This window comes from Melanostigma gelatinosum, assembly GCF_949748355.1.
Source record: "Melanostigma gelatinosum genome assembly, chromosome: 1".
NCBI lineage: Eukaryota > Metazoa > Chordata > Actinopteri > Perciformes > Zoarcidae > Melanostigma > Melanostigma gelatinosum.
Window position 1 is genome coordinate 25,131,317 of NC_136634.1, and position 21,836 is coordinate 25,153,152.

The following is a 21,836-nucleotide window of genomic DNA, read 5'->3' on the forward strand; positions in this document are numbered from 1 at the left end:
TGACGGCGTTTGGCATTCCGATGTTTGAGGGACCTCCACAACACGTACAAAGCAGCAATTGTCCTTATTCCTTTCATGGTTGACAGCGGAAAGAAATGACGGCCAGGTGAACGGCTTCCAGGCTTCAGGCCGATAAACCACGCCCCCTCTCCGGCACGGAGCGATTTTGCGGCGTTTGGTGTGAACACGACCGGCGGTGCGTTGGATGCGATTTTGCAGTGCGTCAAAAAATCAACGCGACCGGTGTGAACGCAGCATTAGACAGCTAAACAATGAGCTGCAATTCACTCGATAAAGCATCTAGTGATACCTCTCGTATGTTCACCACTACAAGTAGCGACCCCCCCCACTACATATTGTCACATGATGCATTTGTTGTACTAGAAATATCCAACACAGATGCTTTGAGGTGTGCTTTGTCCCCGTAGATCGACGAGGTGTTGCGGCAGGAGGACAAGGCAGAAGTCATGTCGGGACACATCGATCAGTTCCTCATTGCTACCTTCATGCAGCTGAGGCTCATCTACAGCACGCACATGGCTGATGAGCGGATGGACAAGAAGGACATCATGAAACTGTACAGCTGCATCATCGGAAACATGCTCTCTGTGAGTCACATATACTAACGTGATGCATCAATAACTACATTGGTGAGGTTGATATGACTCATTCTCTTTCTATTAGTTGTTCTCGATGGAGTCCCTGGCCCGAGAGGCATCTATGGGAGTGTTGAAGGACCTGATGCACGGTGTGATAACGCTGATGCTGGACGGCAGAGTGGAGAACATAGAAGACGGACAGCAGGTCATCAGATCAGTCAACCTGCTGGTGACCAGAGTTATGGAAAAGTCTGACCAGACCAACATAAACAGGTTGGTATGAAGAAATGGTAACATTATTCCAAACCGCCCAGTAGTTCTTCAATGTGTTTATTCAACGCGTACGTAACAGACCTCTGACTCTTCTGTGACTCAGTGAGGGAAGAGAGAATTCGCCCGAACCAGACTTTCAAATAATTGGTTTTAATCTCCTGTATTATTATAATAGAGCAGCGAAGTCCCGCCCCTTCCAGTGGACCACCATGTGATATCATTTCTAAAAAATATTGACGGTAGTCTATGGAGAGGGACAAATAATTTTTTGATCCCATTTTGAATTGTGTAACATGACGTTTGTTAATTCAAAAGATCATTTTGCTCGTCAAGAAAGATGCAGTTTGTCCAAAAAGGGTTAAAGTATAAGGCTGTGAAAATACGTGATTACAAAGACGCCCAGGAGTGGCGTAAGAGACGTCTCTCTGAAGCTACGATGCCTCACACCAACAGCTGGTCTCCTCCTGCTTTTGCTTCCTGGGAGATGAAAAGATGTGACGTTTGTGCGAGGAACATAGCTATGTTAGCTAGCTAGCTAGCACGTCTAGCTATGTTAGCTAGCTAGCTAGCACGTCTAGCTATGTTAGCTAGCTAGTCTAGCTAGTGGCCATGTTGGTGACGAGATGAAGTTCACTGATCGCATTCACACAAAACAGAATGTTTCTACAACAAACTGCCACTTTCTTGAATTGCAAAACTGTCTGACAAACACCATATGTGTAATTCATGGCACAATTCAAATGGGGTCAAAAAATATTCTCTTGCTGTTGACTATCGTACATATTTTTACTAAAATATGGTCCCAGTGTTGTGAAAATAAAGCTATCTTTCACACTTAGAGCGGATTTAAGAATGAAACAGAAGCTCTCAAGAGGCGTATAGTTATATCAAAAGCAATAGTTTATTATTCAACAGAGTTATTCAGCCCAGCAATCAAACATGCATGGGTTAATAGAGCTTCACTCGTATTCGAGATCTGCCATAAGAACGCTTCAACACAGCAGCGTGATAATTCATATAGTCACTTCTTATGGAAGCCCATTGGTCAAATTCAAAGATGCAGGCGTGGCACGTTTGTACGTGTATGACACCTGGTTGGAGGCCTTGAACGTCCGTTCACATTGGCCCCTCCCAGAAGGCGTTTCTTCTGTCAGTGTGAAGTGAGATGTTGAGGTGAGGACCTGGGAAAAGTGTGCTCTGCTGGGGCGTTGTCCCTGTATCTCACTGTCTATTGTTCCTTCCTTATCTATCTAAAGATGGCTGCCTGTTCCTTGTGGCGCAGTTAAATCAGTAGTCTCCCTCCTGCTTCTCCCTGGCCCTAGCGTGTACTGTGTGTATTGTATGAGTGGTTAATAGAGCTGCATAAGCTAATGGTTATTAAAACTACAGATAAGCTAGTGTTTAATTAAACTGTATATAAGCTAGCTGCTAATTAAACTGTATATAAGCTATCTGCTACTTAAAGCTGCATATAAGCTAGTTTTATCAACACCAGGGATGTGGCCTCTATACGCTAACAATCCGTGATTGTGTACAGTGCAGAAATAGTTTCCTCTTTAAAGCAAGAGATGTTCTTAAATCCAGTTCTGTGCTTTATTTTAGTGTTCAGTCTATCGATACCAATATGTTTGCCATTATTGGAATAATAATAATAGGTAGAACATCGCTGTTAACCCTTCCCTTCCTGTCTGCAGTGCTCTGCTGGTTTTGCTTCAGGACAGTTTGGTCACGAATGCCTCTCCCATGTTCTGTGAGCTGGTCTTGAAGGTAAGGAGTGACTCCGCCTCCTCTTACTGACCCTGCTGTCCGGTACCTGACTCTGCGCGGTTTGTGTGTGTTCAGTGTCTGTGGAGGGTGATCCGCTTTCTCCCAGAGACCATCGACAACATCAACCTGGATCGGATCTTACTGGATGTCCACAACTTCATGAAGATCTTCCCCAAAGATAAACTCAAGCAGCTCAAGAATGACGTCCCACACAGAACCCTGAAGACTCTGTTACACACACTCTGCAGGCTCAAGGGGGCCAAGGTAGCACCACTAAACCTACCCCACCATGTTATTAGTTATTGTTCTGCTTTTATGTGAAGCACTTTGAATTGCCTTGTTGTGAAACATGCGATATAAATAAACCTGCTGTGATAACTATTTCATTTTGACTTATTGAGTTTTGAACTTCTGTATCGATGCATTGATCAACAGATCCTGGACCACCTATCGATGATAGAGAATCGTAATGAGTCAGGGTTGGAGGCCTATCTGAGGCGGGCGGTCAAACAGTCTGGAAACCTCTCGGGACTCAAGAGTGACCGTGGCAACGAGAAGACCGGTCTGCGTACGGTGAGTCGTGGTGGCGGATTGTCTCTTCAACCATTATTCAAAAGGGAGGGACCACCTATAAAAGGTCTGGTAATTCCGACACCGTTCACCTGATCTGGATGTAAATACCCTCAGATTGAAGCTGAAAGTCTGCACGCAAAGCACATCTTGATTGTGTCATTTCAAATCCACTGTGGTTGTGTACAGAGACAAAATTATGAAATGAATGAAATTTGTGTCAATGTCCAAATATTTATGGACCAGACTATGTCAAATGACTGAACATGCTGAGTTCTGTTTTTACTACGAGGATGCTGCTAAAGTAGCAGATAGTCAGTGAGAAAAAAATGTTGATGCATCACGAAGAATCGATCCGTTTTATAACCGCATTGCATTCCTCTGACTCGAACTGTGCGGAGCCGAGAGTATCTCCTCTAACCGTGAGCTACACACACTGGAGCCGCCGTCGTGTTGGTCAAGACTTTACACAAACGGTGTCGTAGTCTTTGGGGTGGCGGTGTTTCTGAAGTGATGTGACTCTGTCCTTTTGTTCAAGGAGGATCGGATGTCGAAGGCCAAGGTCAGCGACATTCTGTCGGAAATCTTCAAGAAGATCGGCTCCAAGGAGAACACCAAAGAGGTCCACTCCATTTTTCAAATCATTCGAAGTGTACTGGTTGTTGCAGTCTCAAACTTAAAGGAAATGTTTCTATTACCGTTGCCTTGTTAAACCTTCAGATGAGTATTTTGACGAAGGGCTTGGAGCACATTTAGTATATAGTTTATGTGTCCGATCTTCTTCCAGGGTTTGACAGAGTTGTACGAGTACAAACAGAAGTACTCTGCCGCAGACCTGGAGCCCTTCCTCAAAAACACGTCCCAGTTCTTCCAGAGCTCCGTAGAGCGAGGCCTTCGTATGATCGAGTCCGAGAGGGAGGGCAAGGCTCGCATCCAGACCTCAGCAGGTAAACCTGTGAGCCGTCACCGGCTCTTTGGTCCCAGTGAAGCCAGTCCTGTATAGTAACGTGTGTGTGCATCTCCACAGTGATCCCTCAGCATGGTGTGGACTTCAGTCTGAGCAGTAACAATGAAGAGCTGAAACCAGCCGTTTACTATGAGAGACTCAAGATCCTCCGACAGAGACAAGGCCTGGAGAACAACTCCAAGGTTAGTGGACTGGAGCGCATCCCAGGATCTCATCTTCAGGAGGACACTCACTGACGTTATTCACTCCCTAGTCCCTGACCCTAGACCCTCACAACTCAACCCCTGATCCTAACCTAGACCCTCACAACTCAACCCCTGATCCTAACCTAGACCCTCACAACTCAACCCCTGATCCTAACCTAGACCCTCATAACTCAACCCCTGATCCTAACCTAGACCCTCACAACTCAACCCCTGATCCTAACCTAGACCCTCACAACTCAACCCCTGATCCTAACCTAGACCCTCACAACTCAACCCCTGATCCTAACCTAGACCCTCACAACTCAACCCCTGATCCTAACCTAGACCCTCACAACTCAACCCCTGATCCTAACCTAGACCCTCACAACTCAACCCCTGATCCTAACCTAGACCCTCACAACTCAACCCCTGATCCTAACCTAGACCCTCGCAACTCAACCCCTGATCCTAACCTAGACCCTCGCAACTCAACCCCTGATCCTAACCTAGACCCTCGCAACTCAACCCCTGATCCTAACCTAGACCCTCGCAACTCAACCCCTGATCCTAACCTAGACCCGCGCAACTCAACCCCTGATCCTAACCTAGACCCGCGCAACTCAACCCCTGATCCTAACCTAGACCCTCGCAACTCAACCCCTGATCCTAACCTAGACCCTCGCAACTCAACCCCTGATCCTAACCTAGACCCTCGCAACTCAACCCCTGATCCTAACCTAGACCCTCGCAACTCAACCCCTGATCCTAACCTAGACCCTCACAACTCAACCCCTGATCCTAACCTAGACCCTCACAACTCAACCCCTGATCCTAACCTAGACCCTCACAACTCAACCCCTGATCCTAACCTAGACCCTCACAACTCAACCCCTGATCCTAACCTAGACCCACGCAACTCAACCCCTGATCCTAACCTAGGCCATCGCCACTCAACCTTTTTAGGCCACGCACCCCCTTCTACATCCCGAACGGGTTCACGCACCCCCCCCCCCCCCCCCACCTTAAAAAAAAAGCAACAGCCAAATTGGACTAATGAGGGAACAGTTTGCTCGCGCGTGGCGTTTGTTCACAAGATAAAAACACAAACTCTTCCTGCACCGTGCCTTCGAAAAGGTAACGGACGTAACGTTACGAAGGTAACGGACGATTGGCCAGATTGGCCACATCTGTAGGCTCGTCTACTTGCAGAGAGTAAAACTCACTCTTCTTCACGCGACCGACCAATGTAGCCAGGATGTCTTCGGCCAAAGCTTCGATGCGGCGACAGAGTGTTGTTGGACGCCGGATCACGTCCAACTGTTTTGCTTCTCTCTCTCCAATCATACATTCCACCATCTCTTTAACATTTTTTTCCCTCTCCACCACCACCTCTCCTTCTCCCTATTACGCGGTCAGAATACTACCACAACACACCGCCTGTCTCCGGCAGAAATGCGCTCATCCACGCACGGGAACAACAGAGTTGTAATATATACCTCCATAACACCCCGCCACTCTCGGCTCATACCTCCCCAGCAACGAGGCACATCACCCGGTCACAATACCTCCAGAATGTCCCCCGGGTGAAATCCGGGCGCTCACCCGTTGGCGCTGGGACGTGAGGTCTCCAGCCGCCCCCGCCGCGAGGCACCCGATCGTCAGGTCTTCAGCCCTCAGAACAGGCCGCGGGTCAACAACTCATGGGTGGCAGGGTAGAGGCGAGGCAGATCACAGAAAAATAATAAAGACTAGAGTATGGCAAAGATATGTTGATGAGAAACGTATTTGTAATACGTCAAACACAAACGTAATCGGGGAGAAAATACGTTTGTGGTCAAACGTAATTGAGAATGCATTTTAGTTTTGGGGAACGTCATTTTTAGGAGACAGGACTGCACCATGAGACCACCATTACATTCTTCCTCTCGCACATCCCCTAGAGAACCGTACGCACCACACTTTGGGAATCCCTGCTCTACACCATCACAACTAAATCCCTGATCCTAGACCATCACAACTAAATCCCTGATCCTAGACCATCACAACTAAATCCCTGATCCTAGACCATCACAACTAAATCCCTGATCCTAGACCATCACAACTAAATCCCTGATCCTAGACCATCGCAACTAAATCCCTGATCCTAGACCATCGCAACTAAATCCCTGATCCTAGACCATCGCAACTAAATCCCTGATCCTAGACCATCGCAACTAAATCCCTGATCCTAGACCATCGCAACTAAATCCCTGATCCTAGACCATCGCAACTAAATCCCTGATCCTAACCTAGACCATCGCAACTAAATCCCTGACCCTAGACCAGGCATGGGCAAACTACGGCCCGTTGGGCGTTTTAATCCGGCCCGTCAAATATTGGTATAAATTGTCAATACTATAATAAAGACTAGGGCTGGGCAGTATACCCGGGTTTTTCCCGTGTGATATGAATTCTTCACACACATCATAGCCGAAACAACTGCTGTCTGCTTTCAACAGGCAGCTGAATGTATTTTTGCTGCTGTCAGCGCTAGTTGTCTTATATGTATTGAGAGGGAACTCTAGTCATGGTCATAACTTTATAACACAACAATGAACAACCCACAACTAACGCTCTGTAACAGAGAAACACACCACAGCACACAACAGTCTGACACATAAACAATTTGTAACACTAACAATTGTACATTTATAAAATTTCACCGCCGAACTGCATGCTGGGTACAGCTCGCGAGCGAGCCTGCTTGCTAGCACAACAGTCTGCTAACAGCTGGGAGAGGCTCCGTACTCCAGTAATGTTCCATTAAAGAACAGAACAGAGCGATTCAGGATGAACAAAGACAGACCGGAGATGCACCGATAGTTTGACACATAATAACGCTGATTACCGTAATATGCGTGGTATTTGTTATAAATGTACGTTGGTGAAAAGAGGTGATAACAAGCTGTACAGGGAGGGGCTTAGGACCCAGGGGAATGTAGGCGAAGGAAACTGGAAGAGACGGAAGACACGCCACACAAACAGCTGTTCACCGCTCGTCACCATCCTGCAGACCAGTGATTCTTAACTGGTGGTTCGTCGCGGACCCGTTTTCAGTGGCCTTTGCTTTATGCAGCGGAGTTATTCACGCTCCTTTCCAGCATTTACGGCACTTTGTTCAGCTGTGCAGGAAAAACACCGACCAATGCGTTGTAAATCACGTCACGTGATGCAGTTTAACCAATACAATAAGGGTATTCTGATACGTTTCCTGACGCCAGTGAGATGTACCCACACCGTGACACAGGGGGAAGAGACGAGGAAAGACTTTACAGAGCAGAGCTCTGATCATGTTACATGTGACAGTTAAATATCTGTATGATCCCTTCAAAGAATCAAACTGCTAAAAAGACCACAGTCATTGACCTTTACACTAAAAACTCTGTGTCAAAAATGACTGCTTAATAATGAAGTGCATGATAAAATAGGCATTTATGCAATAAAAAAATACGGTGTAAGAGCCCAGCTAACTGATGAACACCTCAGATCTGTTCTGAGAATTGCCACAACCAAACTGACACCAAACGTTGACGCACTGGTTAAAAAGGGTGACCAACAGCACTGTTCCCACTGGAATTACATTTTACTTGTAATTTATATAAGTTCACACAAACACTCCATTCATCTGCTCCCGGCCCGTCTGTCACATTTTAGAACTCAATGTGGCCCCCGAGCCAGAAAGTTTGCCCCCCCCTGATCTAGACCATCGCAACTAAATCCCTGACTGTTAACTTGCTGGTAAATCCAGCAAATGTGCAGTTAATCAATAGATGCAGTGTACCAGTACTCTGGAATGTCATGATTAATCTCGATACATCACTGAGTAATATCTGAGTTGATGTGAGCTGGGTTGGTCTTCCTTTCCCTCCTGCTGCTCTACAAAGCAGTTCAACTTGTGCTTTGTACAAAACACCTGCTGAACATGTTGCTTCCGATGACATTTGGAATATTATTTGAATTGGTGTTCTGCTGCAGCACGTTACACTTTGTAGTTTACCATTGACTGTGTGCTCCTGATAGCAGCTGACCCAAGTCTTCCCCTTTCTACTGCAGCAGGGTGTCGGTGGCAGCGAGGACGAGCCTCAGCAGCGACCTCCCATGTCCTCCCTGCTGTCCTCCAAGCCGCCGGTGGCCTCGTCCACCGACATGCTCCACAGTAAGCTGTCTCAGCTGAAAGAGTCCAGAGAGCTGTACCGGCAGAAACGCAACGCACAATCCCATTCCCCGACGCACGCCCGCTCAGCTTCACCGGCGGCCAACCTGGACGACCTGAAGAAACTTCTGGAGAGGATCAAGAGCAACCTGCAGTAAGGAGCACCTCATTCCATCTCAGAGCCTGTGGAGTTCAGCTGGTGGTAGAAAACCCGGTCTGTGTTTATCTTCATGTTCTGGTGGACGGAAACAGGAAGCAGTTCAACAAACCAGGTAGCAGCAGACAAAACACACCTGACTCCACCCACTGTGCCTGTAAGTGATCAGACATCAAACGCACCCTAATCTGATATGTATGACGTAGACGAGAACTTTCAGATCGAGACTCAAACTTCAGTCTAGCAGTAAGCTTTGATGTTATTAATTCTCAGTCTGTACAGATCCATCTTGCCGTCCCGTCCCAGCTTTCTTTCAGGCTGCCTCCCACCCTCTACTCATGTACACGTTTTATTCTGATAATTAAATGGTAATCTTCCGCTCTGTTTCAATATCCCTGCACAATATGTTTGTACATATTTAAAAGTTGTTTCACATGATGTACAGCGGCGCTGCTGCTGGTTCAGAAGGAGATGCTGGTGAAGAGCGCAAAGTGTCGCTGTGTAAATGCAGCGTGTGACCGCCCCCTTGTGGCTGAACACTGTCATAGTATCAGTTTGTAATTCTCCGCACTGGGAGCATCTGATGATTTGGATTACTTGCAGAAAGTTAACATTTTCTGTCTGTAACAGCAAAGGAGAATTGTCAAATTAGCATTGTTTGGTGGCTAATAGCTCCGTGCAAATACGGATGTCTGATTTCTATCAATTTTAGATATTTTTCCTGCCACAAAGTACTTTGAGCTGCATTTCCACAGCAACATGAAGCGTGCGATTGCGATCGCGACTAAAAGCTGTCCTCCACTAACCTCCCTGCACTTCTTTAACAGCAGCCACTCTGGTGTGTGTAGGCTTAAACAGTATGGCATGAAGTCAATGATTGTTTTTATTTTCTCATGTAAATAAAGTTTCCATTAACGAACCGGCTGTGTTTATTAAATCATTGTTTTTATGGTGGTGGTGATGATGGTCTTGTCTGTTATCTGAAAGAAGGAAAAAAAACACTAACATTGTTTTTAATTTGATTGTGTGTGCTGGTCCTACGTTGTTGCTTTCCTTGTATAATCCATAGTGGAAAATGGAAATAAAGTTGTTTTTTTTTAACAATCCAGCTGTGATTTTGCGGTTTTTCTTTATTCAGCTGTGTGTTACTGAAGCGGTGCTCCTGTCCGTGGGCCGGACCCCTCACCCTCCTGCGGGCTGCGGAGGACGTGGAGTGGGGAATGCATTGAGTGGTCGGAGGAGGAGTCTATTTACCACTACACGTCATTCACACACTGACAGACCTCCGGATTAATGTATCACTCACACAGCCCCCCCCCCCCCTCCTCTTCTCCATGGCTGCCAATGTCAGATAATGTCTCCAAACAGTCACGTGATCTCGCAGCTTGTTAAATGTTACGCACCTGCCGTCATGTCAAATTCCTTGTATGTTCAACATACAATGGCAATAAATGGTTGATTCCTGACTGTCACACTGTAGAAGGTCAGAGGTCATGTAGTGGCAGCTCCTCTATGATGACCTTAGGTCACCGCTCTTCACTGGCGACTCGCTGAGCTGCAGGTTGTGGGCTGTGCTGGTTCCACTGTCGGTCTTCAACCTTAACCAGAGCTAAGCTAACGGCAAACAGCCTGTACTGTCTAGTTTAATATCAGACGTGCTAGGAACAGAGTTCATGAAGCAGGACACGAAATGGCACTTGTCAAGATTTATTTGAGAAAATGTAAAGAATACAGATATGCATCAAAAGACCACTTTGTATATTTAAGAGTTTTGGACAGTTCAATCTACAAATATCTAAAATAACTCCGTATACTCTATTTACTGGACTACATATAAGTCATATAAACAGCGCTGTACAGACATGGAGTAGCTGTAGCTATGTACAGAGAAGATTCAAGCACTTGTGGTTTTCACCTCCATTCACCAGTTTGTGGAGTCCTTCACAGCTGACGGGGTCTTCAGAGGAGGCTGCTGTTTGAGAGTCTAACCAGATGTTGTGGGCAGATGTCTGCCTCTTATGACACGGTGATTTCTTCACTGTCTGACTCTGAGAGCTCCGACTGTTTGCCGGACTCTGACGGAGAGGAAAGATGGTGGTGATGATGGTGGTGAAGACGGGACTCGTGGCAGTGGGTGCTGCCTACATCAGTGAGGTCTGGGTGGGGATTGGTTTTGGTGGGGAGGGTCTGCTGGCGACAGCCACCTGTCGACAGCAGCTCCCGCTCTTTGGAGTTCCTCCATTTCATCCTGAGATTCTGGAACCAGATCTTCACCTTCAAAGGACAAGAAAGCCAGTGTGTGAATGTCACTGACCTCATCGACGAATAACCTCGTTCACGTTTTTAAATACACAATATGAGAGCCATGGGGCGCTGGCTCATTATGTAACGTGAACGTGTTCAATGCATTGGACAAGATGAAATGGTCCTTGAGGGGTACTGTACCTGGGAGTCTTTGAGTCCCAGTATACTGGCGAGTTTCTTCCTGTCTGGTTTGCTGATGTATTTCTGCCTCTGGAAGGTTCTCTCCAGGGCCTTCCTCTGGAGGTCTGAGAACACAGCCCGCCTCAGCATGCCCCTCCTGGGCTTCCCTCTGGGGGCCAGGGGCCATGAAAACGTTCCCGGGACAGGAACCACAGAGGACGAGGCTGGAGGGACGAAAGAGATTCATAAGCCATCCCTGTATCATCTCATGGAAACACTGCATTGTAGTTGTCATCGTGCATTCTGCATCTGGCTAATGATGAAAAATAAATGAAATAACAATGAATCAAATTCTGTAAGACCCTTGGGACCCCTGTAGCCAACTCTGAGGAGATTGAGTCTACAAAAACATATCCCGGAGCTGTGACAGGACCACTGAACAGCTGCTGGTGGCTTTAACTCCCAAATTCCCAGAAAGAGCCGACGCGGACAAAGAAGAAACGATCGACGTCATTAGGTTTATAAAAGATGGAGAACTAGTTGAGCTCATTATCGAACAGCAAGCCATCAAAACGAGGTTACAAGGTTCCTTCATTGTCATCGCACAACAAAATGAAGTTTAAAGTCATTTTGCTACATAAGTAAATACACACAAAGAAGAAAGTATGTTGAGGATGAGGATAAAGTACGGAGGTAAAGAGCCTGAGGAGAGAAGCTCCTCTGAACAGATGCACAGGTAGGTGAGCCATTCATACCTCAATCATGACCTTCAACTATACTGTGGTACTAACATTACATATGATTTAGTTTGATGCTTACTGCAACAATAGATGGATTCATTGGTTGATTTCTAACATTGAGACACACAGATGGTTTACAGCAGCTTTGAGCAGCTACTGGATGAGGATGATGATGATGAGTGCATGAGTCATAATGTTGGGCTTTACATTTCCGTGCAGTTGTTTCTGTATCCACTGCTAAAGATGAAACAGTTTCATTCCACAATTCATTGTACAATTTGATGAATTAACAATTCTTTGCATTAATAACTTTAATTATAATTGTGTCCTCTGATGAAGAGTTTCTGAGCATCTTGAAGGTTGACTCGTACCATTCTGAGCAGTCACCAGTGTGTGAACGGGTGAATGATGAGGTGTCGTGTTAAAGCGCTCTGAAGTGAAGTCAGAGGACCAGAAGAGAACATCTACCAACTGAGCCTTCTGGTGTTTCTGCTTCTTTTTCATTGTTTGTGCCTTTAATATGTCGAAAATGTTAGAAATCAATCAGCCTATCGATCTATCATACTTTCTTGATGTCCTTGTTTATTTAGTAAAACTGCAGTTTCTGAACGGATACATTTGAATGTGATTCATGACGAGAAGCTTTGAAGCTGCTTTAGCAGGATTTCTGCTGAACTTCTACGTTTCTCAGGATCTCAGCAATGAGTCGTCCCTTCTGATTCCATCATCAGCACACATGCTGCCGATAATATACTTGTTCTGCCTGAAATCTGGCGTTAAAAAGCCCCAATTTGTCCAGCAGTGGAAACAGAGTGTATGCTAATGAGACGGGCTCTCCACAGCTCAGCCCACACTGCCTCTAATCAGGCATGAAGGAGGCGTGTATGGGCTGCAAATGCACAGAGAAAAGTGATTGTGTTGTAATGAACAGAGTGGAAAAGGCCGTCGACAGGCCAGTATATTACAGGCCCATTAAAGACAGGCCAGTATATTACAGGCCCATTAAAGACAGGCCAGTATATTACAGGCCCATTAAAGACAGGCCAGTATATTACAGGCCCATTAAAGACAGGTCAGTATAATGACACAGCTTAGCGCTCTTCATGAGCTACTTATCAAAGCTCTTCCTTCTACATGTTCATATGTGTACAATCAAATCAATAAATCAAATCAATGTGTGTGTGAGTGTGTGTGAGAGCTAGTGTGTGTGTGTGTGTGTGTGTGTGGTTTTGGCTGTATTGGTCACGGTGAGGGATCTTTGTGGTTGCAGAGGGGCTTGGTGGGAAAACGACGGCGCATGAAGAGGCGCTGAGTTCCTGAGCTGGGAAGAAACCCGCCTCACATTAGAGCGTGACAAACCGCACTGATCTGTTGAGAGCGTGACAAACTGGACTAATTTGTAGATTGGGACAACTGGTGCTAATGTCAGCAGTCAGTGCGCCGCTTAACAGACCTTCAAATTGGCGGAGCTGATTCCAAGCTGTCCAGGGAATTCCGATGCTAAATGGCTGAGACCACATCAGCATCATCAGCATCATTATTAGCATCAGCTGGTAACATGTGCAGCTCATAATCACAAGCTGTCACATCATCAGTGAGATCTGATCAACAGCTGTAGTCACAGATAACGTATCAATCAGGTATATCCATGAAATAATTCATTCATATATTAATCAATATCAGTTTGAAATGTTCAGCGCCAAATGTTAGATATGGAGGCATCATATTTTACAGACAGCTGGAGGTCTGACACACATCTGTACTGTAACCCCACTTCATTCATTACATTCATTACATTACATCACAGTCATCGCAGTCATAGCAGTCATCACAGTCATAGCAGTCATCGCAGTCATCGCGGTCATCGCGGTCATAGCAGTCATCGCAGTCATAGCAGTCATCGCAGTCATAGCAGTCATAGCAGTCATCCCAGTCATAGCAGTCATCACAGTCATCGCAGTCATAGCAGTCATCGCAGTCATCGCAGTTATAGCAGTCATCACAGTCATAGCAGTCATCCCAGTCATAGCAGTCATCACAGTCATCGCAGTCATAGCAGTCATCGCAGTCATAGCAGTCATCGCAGTCATCGCAGTCATAGCAGTCATCGCAGTCATAGCAGTCATCACAGTCATCACAGTCATAGCAGTCATAGCAGTCATCGCAGTCATAGCAGTCATCACAGTCATCACAGTCATAGCAGTCATAGCAGTCATCGCAGTCATAGCAGTCATCGCAGTCATCACAGTCATAGCAGTCATAGCAGTCATCGCAGTCATCGCAGTCATAGCAGTCATCGCAGTCATCACAGTCATAGCAGTCATCGCAGTCATCGCAGTCATAGCAGTCATAGCAGTCATCGCAGTCATAGCAGTCATAGCAGTCATCGCAGTCATCGCAGTCATAGCAGGCATCGCAGTCATCGCAGTCATCGCAGTCATCGCAGTCATCGCAGTCATCGCAGTCATAGCAGTCATAGCAGTCATAGCAGTCATCGCAGTCATAGCAGTCATCACAGTCATAGCAGTCATCGCAGTCATCGCAGTCATCGCAGTCATAGCAGTGATCGCAGTCATAGCAGTCATCGCAGTCATAGCAGTCATAGCAGTCATCGCAGTCATAGCAGTCATCACAGTCATAGCAGTCATCACAGTCATCACAGTCATAGCAGTCATCACAGTCATAGCAGTCATCGCAGTCATCGCAGTCATAGCAGTCATCGCAGTCATAGCAGTCATCGCAGTCATCACAGTCATAGCAGTCATCACAGTTATAGCAGTCGTCACAGTCATAGCAGTCATAGCAGTCATAGCAGTCATAGCAGTCATCGCAGTCATAGCAGTCATAGCAGTCATCGCAGTCATAGCAGTCATCACAGTCATAGCAGTCATCACAGTCATCACAGTCATAGCAGTCATGACAGTCATAGCAGACGCTTTGATCCAAAGCGACTTACAATTCAGATCCTATCACACCGTAGGCACAGCTACAGGAGCAACTTCATAGTGCACGTAGTGCACGTAGTGCACTATGACGCTGATCTTGTTTATTTGTGCAATATATTGTAAATAGAAAAGTGAAAGTGAGGTCCATATCCTCAACCTGAAGTGAGACCTATGTAAAAGGGATCAATGTGTGAATATGTTATGTTTGGAGATGTTAAGCTTCAGTCTGATGTTTGTGGTTCTTGTAACTCTTTTAATTGCTGTATATTGTGTCGTTTGTGTCGTTTGTGTTCTTGTTAATGTTGCGTGTTCTCAGATCCCTCTTGTAAAAGAGATGTTCATCTTTAAAGAGATGAAAATGACTCTCAGTCCACCAACCTGTGAAATAGGAAGCTCTGATGAAAGGATGAAGGCCTCCATCAAAGAAAGGCAGAGGGAAGGACTTGGTCTGAAGACTCTGGACTGAGGAGCAAGCGGAACAAGAACACATCGACTGAGCTGATATTTCACAACATCAGCAGGAAATATATCACAATGATAAATATAAGGAACATTTAAATATGCAATACTTTAATAACTGGGCCTAGGGACAAATAATTGATTGAAAAAACAGATAACATAACATTTTTTTATTGTTTCTGATTGATGCAGCTCGGCAGTGTTTTTATTGGCCATATGCTAATTTACTGAGCCTGACCTCTGTCTGTGTAAGAGAGGCGCTTCATGCGTGAAATGTATTATTATGATTATTATTGTTATTATTATCATTATTTTGTCAAGAGAGAGGAGCAGCAGTTTGCAGAGCCGGAGAGTTGATATTGCAAAGTCTATTGTGAGATACTACTATCACTACTAATTATAATAATCATAATTATAATAATAAATAACATCGCAATAATAATAGAAATACATATTTTGTCATATTCTACTGATCATTAGGCTACTAACAGCAGCTTCTACCTTCATAAGAATCATAACTATCATCATAACTATCATCATCATCATCATCATCATCATCATCATCGTCGTTCAGTACACCGGCCTCACACTCACCGCTCCGTGTCGGCGGTGCCACTAACACCGAACTTCAGGTAGCCGGAGTCCGGGCGGGCAGTGTGCGCAGAGCGCTCTGTGCTGGGTCCTAACGCCCGGGGTGGGCCGCACGCTCCCACGCTGAGCGGGAGAATGTCCCCGGGAGTTGTGGAAGAGAAGGTCCTATGTATGTAGCTGACCGGCTGGCTCAACCGGAGGAGGTCTTCCACCAGGAAGCCTGAGTGGAATGAGCGGTTCAGGGGCGAGGAGAGAGCCGCAGCGGGACGCAGTGAGCTCGGGTACAGAGGAGGCGGCAGAGCGCTGCAGGGGAACATCATGGTCGTCCAGTCTGGAACAGTTTACAACTTTTTCTTGTTTAGTTTGCAGAGAAGCCTCGAAGGAGAAAATAAAGAGGGACGCACAGACACGGTCACTCTGCGCGCTGTGCGCCTCTGCGCCCTCTTGGAGAGGTTTTATACAAGGCAGTCACTTCTACGCACACACACACACACACTCACACTCAGACACGTGCACATGTGCACGCGCACAAGTTCTGCCCTCAGCCTCCGCCTGAGTCTCTTTGAACAGTAGGCCAGGCTGACGGGATTGGTCAACGTCCTCTGATGCTTTAGTCAAACCCTCATGTTTGATCTGCTGTATTCATTGTAATTCATGTGTGTAATAAATGTCATTCATGCACGCATGATACTGATGAGATGCACACATCAAGGTGTTTTACGTCTGACCCATTGGATTATTTGTGACAGCTGTAATATAATATGTGTTCTTATTGAAGAACCTCTGAAGAACTCGACCCCGTTGACTAATCACTCACATGAATGCAGCCGACAGAGGAATACACAGAACTAGTGTCTTTACACAGGCTGTGTTCAGACAAGGACACCCCACCACTAGCACAGTTCAACTAAATATATTAATAATATGAATAATAATAACAACAATAGGGACAGATTGTAAAGCCCTCTGAGGCAAATTTGTAATTTGTGATTTTGGGCTGTACAAAAATAAATTGAATTGAATTGAATAATCATAATAACAACAACCCCAGTCTCTTGTGCATCATCACAGGCCTGTGAGAATAATGATTATGATAATTAACAATGCTCATATTTATTCAAGTCACTTAAAGTCAATTAAATCATTTCAGGATCTGGACGTTTTCTGTGGGATTTCCCCCAAAAAAGAACAGCACTTATTTTTCTACTTAAATCCAGGTTGTTTCATCATCATCATCATCGTCATCATCATCATCGATTAGTCATCCAGTCAAGTTGAAAACAGGTGTCCTTGGTGTCCTTGGTGTCCTGCACTTAAAAGGACTGAAAGGGAGCGAGACTTAAAGTCAGCTTTGTTCTGCCTCCTTTGATCATGTGATCGTCTGAATGTCCCCGTTGACTTGAATGAGTGTAAAATGAGGCACAGAGCACCCACTGCCCCTGAATTCCCCCTGGCATGCTGCTTTAGGCTGAACGGAGGAAATCGTCGTTCAGATCTCGGCAGTAGGCAAAATGTTTGTGACCTTTGGCATTGATGTCTTCTTATAGATTGAGTTTGTGATTGTGAGAGAAGGCGGTGGTGGTGTTTGGACTTCACAAAGATCGAGGTGAGAGAGGAACAAAGACTTTCAGAGAAGATCTGGTCTCTCTTGACTCTCTTGATAAGACCTGTGACTGATGGCATTTGAGCGTGTGCTGCTCTCCTCTCCGTTCATCCTCCGTGAGCTCTGAAGCCACCATCGTTCCTCCTTCTCTTCCACCGGCTCACCAGCATGACGTCCTGGTGAGCATGACGCTCAGGAAGGACTGAATGAATTAACTGATTACAAGGCGTGGCGTCTTGTCCTGCAGCACTCTGCTCCACATCCATTGACAGCTGACGCTGACTCCTCAAATGTTTTCGGACCAACTTTTCGGGTCACAAGTCCATTCTGCATCTTTACTGCTGAGGAGGTTAGAACCAGAGGAGCTGCTGCTGGACGGTCGTGTGTGGTCTGACATACGCCGAACATAAGATACCGAACCAACTGAGGCACCTGTGCCTTTACCTCCTAGTGGCCACATGCTCCAGCAGCTTTAACCAGGAGGCTTCACCCCACTCAACATAGCAGCCTTCTCATTCTTCAGACATCTCAGGCCCAAATCTATACCCACTTAGATCAGATCATTTTGAAGTCATCAAGATGAAATGATCCACTCTTCAATAAAAACAACCACTCATTAAATATGCAGAAGATTTCTGAGTGGCCGTCCTGCCGTGAAATATCGCACCTTAACCAGAACCAGAGAGAGAGAGAGAGAGAGAGGGAGAGAGGGAGAGAGAGAGGGAGGGAGGGAGAGAGAGAAATAGTTGCGTTCAAAGCATTTTATTCCTTCAGAAAATCCCTCTATTGTACTGAAGTGGAGCAGATGGTTCCCTGGGAGGGAACATGGGCATCAGCAGAACTAATGTCTGCTGCTGGTCCGACAGACAGGCCGGCCTGCTGCTCGATTCTTAACCAGCACAACAGCTGTCGGTGACTTAAACACAGTTAAGACTCATTTCTAAGCTATTAGCCTCTTGAAGTCTGACAACAGGAAGCCTCCCACCTTACTGGCCCGATTGGTTACACATGCAAAGAGGGAAAACAACTACGGCTGTGTCTGTGGTGAAGTAACTAGTTAAGCTCTAAGCCTCCAAGTTTCAACAAAAATGCAGCAAACAAAGCAAAGAGACAATGCTGACTGGAACGTGTTGTCAGAATGATGGGATGAATGTTTCACAAGAAGCTTGTTAAGTCGTTTCCCTCTGTTTGTCTTAAAGGCACATAGCTCAGCTTGCATGCGACGTGAAACTACATACATCGATATGCTTTACTCATCAGAGGCAGAAGAGTTTCTGGGCGACGATGTTCATCACGGAGTGTGGCAGGTGTCATGTACAGAACATCACATCATGTGCGCTGGTGAACGGTGGTTCGGTGGTTCGGTCTACAATGAACCCGGCTTCTTCCTGAAGCTTCTCTGACTGAAGGACACGATGCTCGCTCAGCTGAACCAGCTGCTGTCCATCGTACCAGAGTCACGTGACCAGATGGAGACGTGAACAAACATATTACCCAGCAGGCATCATTATCTGTATATGACAAAAATACCAAAGAACAGAAGAGACGATTCATTGAGTTTAATATCTTTTTTTGTTTATTAATACTTTTTACAGTTCATGTAGAATAAGCGTATACTTTTAAAATATGATGAATGTTATGGACTTCAACTTTTATAGATATTTTCTCGTCTTCCGACCACTCAAAGCACTTTTTGTGGGTAAATACAGAAAATAGTCGTCAACTTTTAGAACACAATCTCGTGTGCAGAGACAGATGATGTGGCCGTCCTTCAATCAGAGGGTCGGCGGTTCGATTCCCGGCTCCGCTAGTCGCATGTCGATGTGTCATTGAGAAACACACTTAACCCCAAACATGCTCCCTTCCTGTGCCTACGTGTGAATGTGATAGAATCTGAATTGTAAGTCGCTTTGGATAAAAAGTCTGCTAAATGACTGTAATGTAATGTAATAATGTAATGTAATAATATAATAATGTAATAATGTAATGTAATAATGTAATGTAATAATGTAATGTAATGTAATAATGTAATGTAATGATGTAATAATGTAATGTAATAATATAATAATGTAATAATGTAATGTAATAATGTAATGTAATGTAATAATGTAATGATGTAATAATGTAATGTAATGATGTACTAATACAATGTAATGTAATAATGTAATGTAATGTAATAATGTAATGTAATGATGTAATAATGTAATGTAATAATGTAATGTAATGATGTAATAATGTAATGTAATAATGTAATGTAATAATGTAATGTCACGTAATAATGTAACAATGTAATGTAATAATGTAATGTAATGTAATAATGCAATGTAATGTCACGTAATAATGTAACAATGTAATGTAATAATGTAATGTAATGTAATAATGTAATACTATTATGTAATGTAATGATGTAATAATGTAATGTAATGATGTAATAATACAATGTAATGTAATGATGTAATAATGTAATGTAATAATATCATAATGTAATGTAATAATGTAATGTAATGATGTAATAATGTAATGTAATAATGTAATGTCACGTAATAATGTAACAATGTAATGTAATAATGTAATGTAATGTAATAATGCAATGTAATGTAATGTAATAATGTAATGTAATGTAATGATGTAATGATATAATAATGTAATGTAATGTAATGTAATGATGTAATAATGTAATAATGTAATAATGTAATGTAATATAATGATGTAATAATGTAATAATGTAATGTAATAATGTAATGTAATGTAATAATGTAATGTAACGATTATTTACCTTGATACGTGAATTCTACTAATGTACTTGATAGAATAAGATTCGTCGGTAATAACGTAATGCGTGAATTTCAGACTAGGTTTTTGTGAAGTTTTTCCGATGTATAAGGAAACTCAACTTTGCAGTGACAATTGCATTGTACTAAGATAACGTCGACGTCCACACCAGAAGGTAACATGGGTGGAAAATGTTCAAAATCAGCGGAACCGGAAGGTCCGATTGTTGAATTAATGCGACAAAAACACGGAGAGTCATGTTTGGAATGTCTTCCATACTGGTCAGAAGAGTTTGGGTTTCCAGAAAATGGCTCATTAAGTGCCGCTAAACTTAAAATGTTATGAGGGGATTTAGAAGGTAAACTGAAAGAAATGATTAGTGGCAAAACGGTTCCACATTCAATTAATATATTCATAATTTTCCTGCATTTTACTACTGTATTTTATTTCTTACACTGTTTAAAAAAAAAGAAAAAATGTTTTCATGCAAAGAATGTTCTTAATTGTTTTTAAATCTCATTTTCTTTTGCCTTATGTTTTGATGTTTTTAATGGTTTTATGTGAAGCACTTTGAATTACCTTGTTGTTGAAATGTGCTATACAAATAAACTTGCCTTGCCTTGCCTTGCCTTACTGGAATGTAATAATGTAATAATGTAATGTAATAATGTAATAATGTAATGTAATGTAATAATGCAATGTAATGTAATGTAATAATGTAATGTAATGTAATGATGTAATAATGTAATAATGTAATGTAATATAATGATGTAATAATGTAATAATGTAATGTAATAATGTAATGTAATGTAATAATGTAATGTAACGATTATTTACCTTGATACGTGAATTCTACTAATGTACTTGATAGAATAAGATTCGTCGGTAATAACGTAATGCGTGAATTTCAGACTAGGTTTTTGTGAAGTTTTTCCGATGTATAAGGAAACTCAACTTTGCAGTGACAATTGCATTGTACTAAGATAACGTCGACGTCCACACCAGAAGGTAACATGGGTGGAAAATGTTCAAAATCAGCGGAACCGGAAGGTCCGATTGTTGAATTAATGCGACAAAAACACGGAGAGTCATGTTTGGAATGTCTTCCATACTGGTCAGAAGAGTTTGGGTTTCCAGAAAATGGCTCATTAAGTGCCGCTAAACTTAAAATGTTATGAGGGGATTTAGACGGTAAACTGAAAGAAATGAATAGTGGCAAAAAGGTTCCACATTCAATTAATATATTCATAATTTTCCTGCATTTTACTACTGTATTTTATTTCTTACACTGTTTAAAAAAAAGAAAAAATGTTTTCATGCAAAGAATGTTCTTAATTGTTTTTAAATCTCCTTTTCTTTTGCCTTATGTTTTGATGTTTTTAATGGTTTTATGTGAAGCACTTTGAATTACCTTGTTGTTGAAATGTGCTATACAAATAAACTTGCCTTGCCTTGCCTTGCCTTACTGGAATGTAATAATGTAATAATGTAATGTAATAATGTAATAATGTAATAATGTAATAATGTAATGTAATAATGTAATAATGTAATGTAATGTAATGTAATAATGTAATAATGTGGTACCGTAATGT

The 21,836-nt window shown here is 43.6% G+C and overlaps 2 protein-coding genes across 4 annotated transcripts in view; one reads left to right on the forward strand and one right to left on the reverse strand.

The window, feature by feature from the left end:
- The window catches only part of LOC306781354 (cytoskeleton-associated protein 5-like), a 43,272-nt gene extending 33,454 nt beyond the window's left edge, over positions 1-9,818 (forward strand). For 2 of the 3 annotated variants that reach the window (XM_079274178.1, XM_079274180.1), the window contains 9 exons: positions 429-608; positions 685-872; positions 2,567-2,639; positions 2,715-2,903; positions 3,075-3,212; positions 3,748-3,831; positions 3,997-4,156; positions 4,237-4,358; positions 8,454-9,818. In XM_079274178.1, coding sequence (XP_079130304.1) covers positions 429-608; positions 685-872; positions 2,567-2,639; positions 2,715-2,903; positions 3,075-3,212; positions 3,748-3,831; positions 3,997-4,156; positions 4,237-4,358; positions 8,454-8,711 — 1,392 coding nt within the window. In that variant the 3' untranslated portion in view covers positions 8,712-9,818. The remainder of the gene's footprint in view (positions 1-428; positions 609-684; positions 873-2,566; positions 2,640-2,714; positions 2,904-3,074; positions 3,213-3,747; positions 3,832-3,996; positions 4,157-4,236; positions 4,359-8,453) is intronic. The other variant, XM_079274179.1, reaches the window with a different exon arrangement.
- A 908-nt stretch (positions 9,819-10,726) lies between these two features.
- LOC306776117 (homeobox protein DBX1-B-like) lies at positions 10,727-16,273 on the reverse strand (the record flags this gene model as incomplete). The annotated part of the gene is made up of 4 exons (XM_079266713.1): positions 15,895-16,273; positions 15,198-15,317; positions 11,156-11,358; positions 10,727-10,984 (listed from the first exon to the last, which is right to left on the reverse strand). The coding sequence occupies exons 1-4, from the start codon at positions 16,187-16,189 to the stop codon at positions 10,727-10,729; spliced, it is 876 nt and encodes a 291-aa protein (XP_079122839.1). The 5' UTR covers positions 16,190-16,273.
- Positions 16,274-21,836: the final 5,563 nt, after the last annotated feature.